The sequence below is a fragment of the Pipistrellus kuhlii genome, unplaced genomic scaffold (genome assembly GCF_014108245.1).
Source record: "Pipistrellus kuhlii isolate mPipKuh1 unplaced genomic scaffold, mPipKuh1.p scaffold_m20_p_7, whole genome shotgun sequence".
NCBI classification, from domain to species: Eukaryota; Metazoa; Chordata; class Mammalia; order Chiroptera; family Vespertilionidae; genus Pipistrellus; species Pipistrellus kuhlii.
The window spans coordinates 47,656,860-47,669,269 of record NW_023425573.1 but is presented as its reverse complement, the minus strand read 5'-3'; the positions used below and the strand labels follow the sequence as shown (position 1 = coordinate 47,669,269).

The following is a 12,410-nucleotide window of genomic DNA, read 5'->3' as shown; positions in this document are numbered from 1 at the left end:
CAAAATCCTCCCTCTAGTGGCTCAAGTTAAAATACCCTCTGGCCCGACAAAGACCCAGGAGACACTCTGGAGCCATTTCACAGGGTTGAAATTCCATTGCCTGAAGGTTTATCCCACACTGAGGGATGGGTACAGGGCACTGCCACTCAGCTGTGCCAGGAATCCTCGCTGGGGCTCTGGGCACTCACCTCGCAGCCCCCACTCCCCGCTGCCATCTGGCACAGCCACAAGTGGGGGCATCAGCGTGCTCCTTGATGACTTGAGTAGTGAGTGGTGACCTCATTACATTGCTATTTGAGGGGAAGAAACTGCCAGAATTTTCTTAAACCCCGAGCTGGGAGTTTTCCTCCCTTTTCATTTTCCATTTTCTGAAGCTTTCTGGTGGTTGGGGAAAGTAGTGCTGGTGAGATGTCCATAACCTCTCCCCATGAGGAAGTGCGACCTCTTCCTTTTTGGCTGTTCCAGTGCAGTGAGAATTCCTCAACCAGACCCGAACCTCTTTGGAGCCTCCCTCCGCCCGGCAGGCACCGCCTCTCTCCTGGTGGACATTTAATCAGTATTTGTGGAATTCAAGAGGGGGCACTCGAGCTCCAGTGGATTAACCTGGCGCCAATGCCCCTGAAGAGCATAGCTGGTGGTGATGGGGGAGGAAACAGGAATGCCAGGAACCAACTGCCAGAGCTTCCTCCCTCCCTTCCAAGCCAACTCCTTTGGAGGCTGATCCCCGCCCATCTTAGACAACGGGGAATCCTGGCCCCTGATGATGACCGAGTAGTCCTGGCCTTTTAGCAGGTGTTTGTCCCCAAAGACTCTGCTCTGACTCTAAGGGCATCTTCCTGAACCATCATCACCGATTTGGTCCATCTCTTTGGCACAGAAAGGTGATCTTGACAAAGTGCTACTAGTTTCTGTGTAAAGGCAGCCACTGGATGTCCCAGGACTCCAGCGACAGAAAGCCTTCCTAAAATACAAGAACAAAAGTAAGGCCAACAAAACTGAAGGTGCTTTGGTTGTTGGTCACATGGAGGAGGCTGGGACAGAAAGTGAGGCACACTTCCCTCCTGCCCGGCATCTCTCCCTCAGAAGCACTGGGTATCATCAGAGGACCCTGTGTCCTTTTCTGAGCCAGGCTTTCCTAGTGCCAGCAAGGGAAGTGCTCTCGGATGTGTACAGGAATGGAGGGGATGGATATTTTTCTTGCTCTCTCCTTTCACCACCAGGACAGAGAAAACGAATACTGGACAGCTACGCTAAAACACTTAATCTGCCTTGGGTAGAAGGAATCAATTTCCTGTACTGAGTGCTTCCCATAAAACGAGGGTTATGGGAACGAGTTCTCCCTCCCCCAGGAATGCTGCACCCTAGCCTCCTACTGGGAACAGCCAAGGTCACTCAGGAGGCCCACAGCCATCAAGGCATGGACAAGATCATCTTAAAAACATCCTGAAATCCTTACCTGGGGGCTTGCTTGCTGGAACTCAGTTTTTATTCTGTCCTCCTTGCTGGGCAATGGCCCGCAGTGCCACAGTCAGAGGGCAGCAGGGAGGAGGAGGAGGGACAACAGACCAAAGGTGCACTTTTGCTGAGATGAAATGTGGGGAGTTAATGGTTGATGTCTCTGGTCCCTGTACACAGATTTAAATAACCCCAAAGGGCATGGAAAGGTTTATGTAATTCTTTGGAAGAACATGCATTTCAAGTACACACTGAATCTAAAATAATTTTCAACTCTTTCAAACCAACCTACTGAGCTCAAGGAAGGTCATCTAAAACTCTGACACACTTTTAATCTATTGAATACTTAAAAAAAATGGACAGGAAAAATAAAATTTCAGATGTTTTTTATTCAAAGGTTCTCAAAGGAAATAAAACAGAAAAAGCTAACAATCTGATCAAATGTACAGTTCAAAAATGTCTTTTGGCGTTTAACAACAAGTCCTAGGAAAGAAAACTACAGAGTTATCTTGAACCGGACAAATAAGTTACCACTGGCAAGTTTGTGGCACTAGTAAAACAAAATAAAAAATTAACTCTCTTGATCATATAGATATCTCTATGAAAATCTTTTTTTTTCAATCTGTACAAAAGGTCTTTCTTCATAAATTAATTTTTTTTTTATAATTTAATGGCTGTCTACTATGTGATGTTTAACTGACTTTTTTTTTTCTTTTTATGTACAGAGGTTATGTTTCCCAAATCTTACCCAGACGAGTATGGCACTTAGTTCAGACATTTCTAGCAGCAGATTTGCCCTCCCCTCTAACTGAACTATCAAATTTCTGTCTTAACTAATGCAAAAATATCAAGTAGTGAGAGACCCGGGTTTACAAATGTACTAGGTACACGGAGGGCACTGCATTCAGTCTGGACTTCCACAAAGCAGTAATATTCCAGGGAGCATAGAACCAATAATACCACAACTTTAAAAAAGGAAACAAAAACAAAAACAAGAAACACATTTCTCTTACGACTATGTAATTTTCAATAGAATCTACACTTCTCAGAGCAGCAAGGACTTTTGAAACTATGAAATGTCACTGACATCTAGAATCAAATACAAGCATAAAATTTAAGAACTAAAAAATACTCGAAAGAAATAACTGCTTAGCCCTAGCTCCTGAGCTAGGAGGATTTGGTCTGTGGAAACAGGGAGGGCCAGCAACCTGTCCCAGCAAAAAAGAAAATAGACTCTGAGGTAGATAACTGATCACACACAGTTGACCAGACAAGTACACAGTTTTGGAAGACAACTTAATTTACCGTCGCTTTTCAAACGTATGCAATTATCTTAATAAAAGAGCTTTAATAACAGTGAATCATCTTGTATGTACTAAAGTAGAAATAACTGTGTATTTATGAATCAGGAATTTCATAGTTTCAAAATTGTTTTTTTCTTTACACTTAACACTTGTAGTGATGATGTAAAGTGTGGCACTGCTTGGATCCAAATCTTCCTTCATGCTTTTTTTTGTTTGTGTGTGTCCATACATCAATTAAAATTATAAAACCTAAATGCAAAGGTACAAAAAAAGGCACATTCTCCTAACCGCAAACTGGTCCGGCAAAAATAAAAGAGCACAGAAGATGTGATGCTGAGACAAGTTGGAGCTACTGGTTACTGGCTCTTCGGTCTTTGGTGAAGTTACCTTTAAAAGTGCCAAGTAATTTTTATTTCTCAAATTTACGTAATAGAGAGAGGAGAGAGAGAGAGCTAGTAGCCAATCGTTTTGCTTCTATCCATATCTCAGCTTATGTTTGAAGATAAAATCCTTACTTTTAGCTTTTGCCATTTAGTTGCAATACCAACATTTTTCTGTTTGCCAGATCTCAGGCCTAATTCGCACTCTAAAGCACTATCATTAGTATAAAGGAAGGACAAAACATTCGGGGACTCCCCTCCCCCACCCCCCACCCCCTGTCCCAACACTACCTACACTAAATCTAGAACATCAAGTTAGGGTTTTTTTTTTTTTTCTTCTTCTGAAAAAAGGCAAAAAAGACTTTACATTGCATCATACAGCAGATATCCTAAATCAGTCAAACTATCAGAGGAAACGGTTGGCGTACAGCCATACAAACAATTTACCCTATTAAAAGTTCCCCAGTCAGAAAATGTGTTTCACACAAATCGTTTTTCCCTTCTTGCATTTCACTACCTTACACGTTACGTCAAAAATCATTAAAAACACCTACTACATATTTAAAAAAGCCAAAATTTCAGCAACTTTTATTGACTACCTTTTAAAAGCCCTATGCTGCTGTTTTACAAGGCATAATAGACCAGCTCATTTGGTCAAAGCATTCTACATCATTAGTTTGAACTAACTTTTACTGAAACAGCTACAGCATCAAAAGAGTTAAGGCAAATTGGAATTCATAGAAAAAGGATAAGACACTTCACACTACATTGAAAGAAAAATGGAAAGCGAAGAAAAGAGACACGGACGGCAACACTGAATTACAGCAACACTCGCACTGCAAGCACAGAACACAGTGGGGGAAGTCGGACTAGTGAAACGTCAGAAAGCCCATTTCATACAGCGGGGAAAAAACACAAATTAAACACAAAATGAACAAAACCACAAAAATCCGGTCATGCACTTGGATAAGTCTTCATGGTCTTTGTGCATACCCAGAAAATTGAAGTTTTCTTTTTTTTTTTTTTTCCTCCATTTTTTTTCTTTTCTTTTTTTTTTCCTTCTTTTTTTTTTTTTTTTTTTTAACATTTGATAAAAATCTTTTTTGTTTTTTTTGAGGTTTTTTTTTGTATTTTTATTTATTTATTTTTTTTACTAAAATAAACCTGTTCAGGGGAACAGCTACTAGATGAATTTAAGGGTTTTATGCACCTTATAGAACTTATAGCAAAAATAGTTTTAGTTGATTTCATTATAAATAACGTTTTCAAGAACCTGTGCAAAACTGTCAATAATTTCCTAAAGCACAATTGATCAGAAAAATCCATGATTGTTCAGCCTTCAGACCCTTCTTCATGTAAGAACACCCTTCTGTACATCTGAAAGAGAAAAATGAAAGACAAAGGCTTTTGTACATTTGATAGAACACACCACAGAGCTTTGTAATCTCTTTTTGGTTTTAAAGATAGAGGTGTTTAGAAAAGGCTGTGCTAATCCCTGGCAGTAGGCCAATAAATGCAACTGAGGGTCACTTTCTATGGTTCTACAACTTTGAAATCTGGAACCTGCAACATACTTTCGTCAGAACAACGAGAAACCCAAGTTCCGTCCACTTATTTTAGTGCAATCTTCGTGGTAAAGTAAAAAGGTGTGAGATTTGTGGTCCAAGTGAGAGCTGGTAATACAACCACTCAGTCTAAGGATACGGACCTTAAACTCCTAATTCAAGCTCTTGCTAACCGTGCAATGCGAGATTATGCAAACTCTTGTGCTATATATCCTTGAGCTTGTGAACATTAAAGTAAGATCAATGTAAAATAAATGTGCTGTAGGACAAATTTGATGCCTGTTGTTTTCTAATGTTACACACATTTTTCGGGAGAGTTAAGAAGGAAGAGAGTCAATATATATTTGATTTCAACGTAAGCGCCTTTTGGAAAGAATACTTAGTTGCACATCCACAAAAATCACTGCTTTGAACATTTTGATAACATTAGATTCCTTAGCCATGATCACAGCAGTGTGAGAAAATCTCAGGTACCCTAAGTACCATTTTGATAAAGGAACCATTAGATTTTTTTTCTTGACCTTAACCCTACAGTGATGGAAACCTCTCCCTCATACCTCACAGTTACTTATTGGGTTGAAAGGTATATGGAGAATGGTCATTAGACGTCTCTACAGCCACCTGCTGCTGACCACTCGCCTCCTACAACAAAGCAGAACAGATGAGACATGTGAGCAATGAGATACAAACGTGCTACCCAGGTCTGACTGAGTCCAGCATCTTTAAAACAAGCACTCTTTAGAAATCTTTAAAAAAAAATGATTTTCTTAGAATTTTGTAGAACTTTCAAGGTGAATTATTTCCCTAAAAAGTTCAAATATCTGGTACACCCAAAGAGCCTTGCACCCCCACACATTTATGAGTTGTCTTTTCACATTGAGCTACAACTTATCAACCAAATCTCTTAATCCTTGGGGCCAGATGTGACTTGAAATTCAGTGTTTTCAGATTTTAGGATCTGAAATATGGTATGCATATGCAGTACCTCACTGAATATACACAGTGGGGGTCCAAGGCTGTACCTCACATTAACAGGTCTGCACTGGAAGATCTAAATGTGCACAGTAAGTGGAGAAAAGATTTGTGTCTTGCATCAGTTTGGATTGGGTATTGCTACAGGCCAAGTTATATGCTCAAGTAATTACGAAGAATTTTTTGTTTTAATGTGTTGTGTGTGTTTTTGTTGTTGTTGTTGTTTTGTGTGTGTGTGTGTGTGTGTGTGTGTGTGTATTTCAGAAATGCAGATAAAAGAGTTTGGGTTTTTGTAACTATGATTGTCAATAATTGCACAAATTTAAATCGACCAGATGCAAACAAAACAGCAATCATCCCCCTCACTCCCTCTTCCCCCCCATATTCAGCCACAGTCCTAGGGCTGCTTCTGGAATTGGAACCTATGGGATCTGCTTGGAAGGTAGAAATGATTGAATTGATGAATTTCCTTGGAATTTTAAGGGCACTTTGCTGGAAAACGCTATTTTGTCCAAGCTTAATTCAAATCTTACTTTAAATGTCAGACTTATTTCATGTCAATATTGTATTAGTATCTTCCATAACAAGAACTAGGAGTTACTCAGCTATACAAACTGCCTCTATGAAAACAGGTATGGTTTGTTCTTCTTCCTGCAAAAGTTTCGAAACATCATTTTCAAGTATCTTAATTAAAACTGATTGTTCTTGCAGTTATTATGATTGATATAATCTTTGGTGCTAGGATTACTGACTCAGTTTTAACTTAATTTGCCTGTAAGCACCATTTTACAGGAGACAAGATAGAGCCTTGAAAGGGAAATGAAATGTGTTACAAGCTTGGAAAATGTTTCTGGGAGTCTTGGGGGTGTGGCCTAATTTGTATGCAGAGAATGATGATTCATAGTTAAAAAAACAACAACTCTAGGTATATAAATGGAAATCTTTATTGCAAATGTTTGATTTGATCGATTTTTCTTTGAATTTCATCTAATTTACCCATTTCTGAAACTATTCATTGCCAGAAGGGTCCGTACCAACCTCAACAGGAACTGCCGTCGTCTGCACGTGTGTGTACTGTGGCAAATAGGCTCCTTGCATAGCTGATGTTGCAGGCATGTACTGACAGGAAGAAAAGAAGAGTATGGTCAGGATGGGCCAGGACAAGCCATGCAAAATTCTGAACACTTGAGGAATTTTGAGGTAGGGTGACAAGTATTTGAAAGTCTCCAAGAAGAAATTTAAATGGGCTCAAAATTTAATTAGTATGCTAACATCAATATATGATATGAAAGGCAAAGTGAATGCTTTCTACTTTTTTAATTTATTAAAGTGAAAAATCCAACCTTTCTTGGAATTTCCTAACAAAGAAGCACATGGATGAAGATCATTAAGGTTTCTTATCCTCAATGAACATCATTAATGTGCTATTTTAAAAGCTCTCTTCTCAAAGGGCCTCATTATTTCCCAGAAACCTCCTGAGCTTGTATCCAGAACTGCCTCCCTAAGTGGAGACCCAAGGGGTAAATGACTTACTAGATCTTTAACAGGTCACTGCAGAACAGGAAGTGGACCCTTGCTGACAGACATCCTTTTCCAAAGGCAGGAGAGCTTTCTAGTCAACCTCATTGGGGGTGAGTGGCTGTGTAGGCTTCCACAAAAGCTACTGCTAGTTTTGAGTGTAAGTGGGGAAAACACCCTAATACCCTTTGTTCTTTTAAGCCACCATAGATATGGTCTGACTTAAAAGCCCTTGGTTGTTTTATCCAAACACTACCCATATTAACCCTGGGAGTTATTCGGTTATGATATAAGCTCAACTTCAGTGCCCAATTAAGTCGCCTAGATCTGGGGAAATAAGTAGGGAGATCATGATTCAGTGTCCCCAAATTCCATAAAAAAACATAAGTGAGGAGAAATCCCTTGTCTTTGCCACCATGTATCAGCTTCATCTTTTGATTTAGGAGACAAGGTCTGCCAGAATGAATGAACAGGACTGATTTCTGGGGCTGGGTGTAGTCATGTATGGGTGCTACGTTCTGGTAAAGAAGAGATGCTGAGGGGCCAACTTTTAGTTCATCAACTAATCAAGGAATATCTGAGTATTTACTATGAGGAAGGCAATGTATGTGTGTGGAGAGGAGATGTCAGGAGGTCAGACAAATCGTTGACATTACAGAGCATGTGACTGAGAGGAAAGACACTGGCTGCATTAATTTATACTCTTCTCTTTGCCAAGACAGATGATATTAAAATGCCACCTACTGTTCCGGTGTTTCCTAGTGACAGATGACTCATCTGCTGGGCCAGAGGGTTGATCATAGATGTGGGCTGTAGTGACATGGCGTGCTCCATTGAGGGAGTTAACACGGCACCCTGGGAAGTTACAAGAGCCATGTAAGATACATGTTAAGATAACAGGGAGAGAGTTAAAATTATGTAATCACTTTTTGCAAAGGAAAAGCCTGTTTGTTGAGGAATGAGAAACAAAAATACCTCCCCTCAGATTTGCAAATGGCATAAATTACCTCCTTAAACTCTTATAAAATGTATTTTCCTGATACTTTTTAAGGAGCACTCACTTCATGGAAATCCCTGTATTAACCACCTCTCCCTTTACCTTCACTAAACTATGAAGCAAAGCTAGTCCAGCAGGAGGAGCTGTAACAGAAAATTCAAACTATTTTTGGCTGGCTGGGTTACAAAAAGCTTATTTTAAAAAAATACATGGCAGTGGATGATTTATAAGGCCACAAAATAATATGCTATATTGAATATTATAAATACCATGTTTTATTTTTAAAAATGTTCTATAGAGAGTGTCATTTGATTCAAGATCAAGATCAAGATCACATTCTTCATTCACTCAGTATTTCCCAGCACTTTCAGCTACAATTTGGGGCCAGGACAGGGAAACTGATTCAGATATAATGAATAATCCAATTTCAGATTATTTGACTTCCTATTTTAAAATTCTGGTCATTAAAAGTAAAATGTAATTAAAATAAACAAACAGAGAGGAGAGGTGGGAAAAATCACCAATCACCCACTCTCTCTCACTCTGTCACCCACTCTCTCTCTCCCCTACATCACTGTGAGCACCATCAGGCTCCCACTGCTGCCCAGATTATAAACTTGGCGTGTTTTTACAAGTTGCAATGAAGGTACACAAACAATTTCATATCCCAGGTTTTTGCTTTTCACTTAACATTCCATTATAAATATCCACCTAAACTACTGCATAAGTGTCATTGTCACAATTTTCAAATATTACATAATGGTACACTGATTACATAAACCAAAATTTAATTTAATTCTATTTATGGATTTTTACATTTTCTCTAATTTATCTTATATGATATTCTTATGGATTATAAAATTCCTCTCACTTTTGCCTGAGAATACAATTATTCTCACACTACAAACTTAATGGTAAGGGTTTGGCACCACTGTACGGGACATATGCCCTAAATACAGTTATTTATTGATATTAGATGCACAACTATGGGCCAAGATCGATGTGCAGGCACTTTAACTCTGGCTGCAAGCAGTCCAGATCTGGTGGGAAAGGAAATGAATCCTCAGACAGGAACCTTCTGTACACTACGGTCTCCTTAATGATGTTCAACTGACCTATGTGCAGCTTTAGCTCCAAAAGTTGCCAAGAAAATATAGATGTGTCAGGAATAGTTTGTTGTTAATACATTTCATAAAAAAATTATGAACCAGGAGGATCCCTGTTCGATTCCTGGTCAGGGCACTGTCTGTGTTGCGGGCTTGATCCCCAGTAGGGAGCCTGCAGGAGGCAGTCAATCAATGATTCTCTCTCACCAGTATTTCTATTCCTTTCTCCCTCTCCCTGCTTCTCTCTGAAATCAATAAAAATATATTTTAAAAAAGATTCCTATTTTGCGTTAGTTATTAGAAAGCTTAGGGCCAAAGGTGTGGTTTTCTCATGACAAGCATGGAGGTCCAAGTTGTGCATTCTTAGCTTTTTTTGTGTGCGATTTTGTTCTCCACCTTTATTTTTTCAGTGTTAAAAAAGACATTTCTTTCTTAAAATTTTTTTATTTTTATTATTTTTTATTCATTTTTAGAGAGAGAGGAAAGGAGAAATATCTATGTGAGAGAGATAAATATCTATGTGAGAGCAGAACATCATTCTGGCTGGCTCTGGCATGTGACCCAGCCAGGGACTGAACCCGACACTCTAGCATGTGCCCTGACCGGGAATTGAACCTGTGACTGACTCTTCAGGGTATGGGACGATGCCCAATCAGCTGAGCCATACTGGCTACGGCTATTTTTTTTTCCCAACCTGTTAAGCCCGTGTTTTAATTCAACAATCTAGATTTTATGTATTTTTGAAAAACACATTAAAATACACTAATAAGATGAAGCATAACTTACTCAACTAAAAGAAATATATTGTATACATAAGTGCAACAAATGATCATGTCACTAAAGAAATCACACTTATTTACCAAAGAAAGTGTTACTACTTTTGTATTTATAATTTCTGTGGAGAGGCTAAGAAACTCCAATAAAAATCTCTAGATTAAGCCGAAACCGGTTTGGCTCAGTGGATAGACTGTCAACCTGTGGACTGAGGGGTCCCGGGTTCGATTCCAGTCAAGGGCATGTACATTGGTTGCGGGCACATCCCTGGTAGGGGGTGTGCAAGAGGCAGCTGATCGATGTTTCTCTCTCATCGATGTTTCTAGCTCTCTCTCTCTCTCCCTTCCTCTGTAAAAAATCAATAAAATATATTAAAAAAAAATCTCTAGATCAATTTTGAACACTCTATATTTGCATTAAATAGAATGTAAAAAATGAGGGTGTTATCGCAAGTGCTGCTAAAAATTAGCAATTAAAAAAAAACACACCTTACAACTTAAAAAAAAATTAAGAAGTAAAAAAGGTAAAGAAAAACAAAATTAAAAGAAATTTAAAAAGTAAAAAACTCAATTTAACGATCTCCTACAGAACTGGTAGAAGGAAGAAAATGGTGCCCTGCCTTCAATATGATGTATTTTAAATTCTGACAGACTGCAAATATAACTTGTTAACTACCAAGCTGTTTTAAGACAAAGGTGAGAGTTTTATAATGAGCTCATGCTTTCACATATTACATGCTTAAAATCCCCCAGAGAATGGCTTTAACATATACATGGTTTACTTTCAAAGCACAAGGCCATCATGGTGAAAACTTACCGGGTGCTGTAGGATATACGGTTGAGGTTGCATCCAAGAAGGACTTTGCACCTGGAAAAGGGAGGATTTTGAAAGAAACATTGATTTCCATTGGCATGCTACCTATTTCTCTAGAACTCTTTTAATCATGTTAAAATCTACAGAAGGAAATTAAGGAAACAATACTATCAATGATTAAAAAGATTATTAAGGCAGTTAGAGTTCTTGGCAAACTGGTCACTCTGAATAGGATGAAATGATTATTTAAAACAAAATTCCATTTGCCCACTTAACCAGTATTTACTGAGGTGTGTGAGTACCAGGCACCAAAAATGAAAAAAAAAGGTGATAAGACATGGGCCCCACCCTCAAGAAATTTGCTGTCTAAAGGAAGGGAGATAAACAAGTAAAGAACTTCAATCAATAGTGAAAAGTACTATCATCAAAGGAGAAACTAGATGCTTCAGGAACACAGATGAATGAGAATTAATTCCAGCACATCTTATGAGAAACTAACTCATAAAGTATGTGCTTATTTAAAAAGAATAATCAAATTTAACCACTCTTGGAACCCAGGTCATTCATTAGGTTTTAGAAATCTTTTTTGGTGATCAACAATTTCTAGCTAGGGTGGAAAATAAAAATCTGAAATTCAGATTTAGAAAATGAAACTTTAGCAACTAGTAGATCTTGACATCGACAGTCACTAGGGCATCCACACAGTAGACCCTCTTGGATTGAGAAATAAGATGTGAGAGTCAAGTTTTGTGGCAGAAAAGAAAGCAGTCTGCCCTTCAAGAGAAAAACAAAAAGCAAAAAACAAAAACAAAAGCAAAAACAGTCCATTTCTTTGATGCCCAGAAATTTCCTGAGATTAGGTAAAATTTTTAGAATACGTTTCAGTCTATACTTCTTAACAACAAAACCCTCCTGTGTCTTATCCCCTGCTGTTAACGTCAGAGGTTCTATAGAGAGGATACGAGGGGAGAGTCATGGGGGAAGAATGTATTAGGAATTACCTTGATAGCAGAGCCCCGATACTTGTTTTCTCTGGTTTCCTTTGCCACCTAAGGCAGACCAAAGTTAAGTGCTTCTGCCTTGTTAACATTTCCATTATCTGGACTGCAGCCTTTCCCCATCGGGGTATTGGTGGTTTCTTGTGGATGCCAATTTCTCAAATCCAATTGTATAAGCACATGGTGGTTTAGTGGAGAAAGGCCCACTCCAACATGAGTGCAAGGCCTTCACTGAATAAATCACGGGGAGGCGAGCAGCTCCATGGAGACCCCAATTTGGGACAGATGCTTCCGTTTTTTAAATATGCTTCAGTGGTCTTGATAATCTAACATAGCATTATGGGGTTAGGGAGCTATGATGTCTAACCCAATTTTCTTTTCTAAGCAGCAAATCAGCTGCCGTCAATGACTAGTCCTCATTTCCCCCTAACTATAAAATGGGAATAATAATCTATGTCCTAAGATTTTTTTTTTCTTTTCTTTTTACCCTTGATTCTTGACCCTTGTTTAGGTCATGGAGCCCACCGA

At 38.8% G+C, this 12,410-nt stretch overlaps 1 protein-coding gene across 12 annotated transcripts in view; it reads right to left on the bottom strand.

Moving 5' to 3' along the window:
- Positions 1-2,167: 2,167 nt before the first annotated feature.
- RBMS1 (RNA binding motif single stranded interacting protein 1) overlaps positions 2,168-12,410 on the bottom strand; it is a 217,308-nt gene continuing 207,065 nt past the window's right edge. For 5 of the 12 annotated variants that reach the window (XM_036422239.2, XM_045575373.1, XM_036422240.2 and 2 more), the window contains exons 10-15: positions 11,886-11,933; positions 10,888-10,938; positions 7,939-8,049; positions 6,715-6,795; positions 5,262-5,346; positions 2,168-4,516 (exon numbers count right to left, since the gene is read on the bottom strand). In XM_036422239.2, the coding sequence (XP_036278132.1) occupies positions 5,269-5,346; positions 6,715-6,795; positions 7,939-8,049; positions 10,888-10,938; positions 11,886-11,933 (369 nt within the window). In that variant the 3' untranslated portion in view covers positions 2,168-4,516; positions 5,262-5,268. The remainder of the gene's footprint in view (positions 4,517-5,261; positions 5,347-6,714; positions 6,796-7,938; positions 8,050-10,887; positions 10,939-11,885; positions 11,934-12,410) is intronic. The other 7 variants (XM_036422242.2, XM_036422243.2, XM_036422244.2 and 4 more) reach the window with 5 other exon arrangements.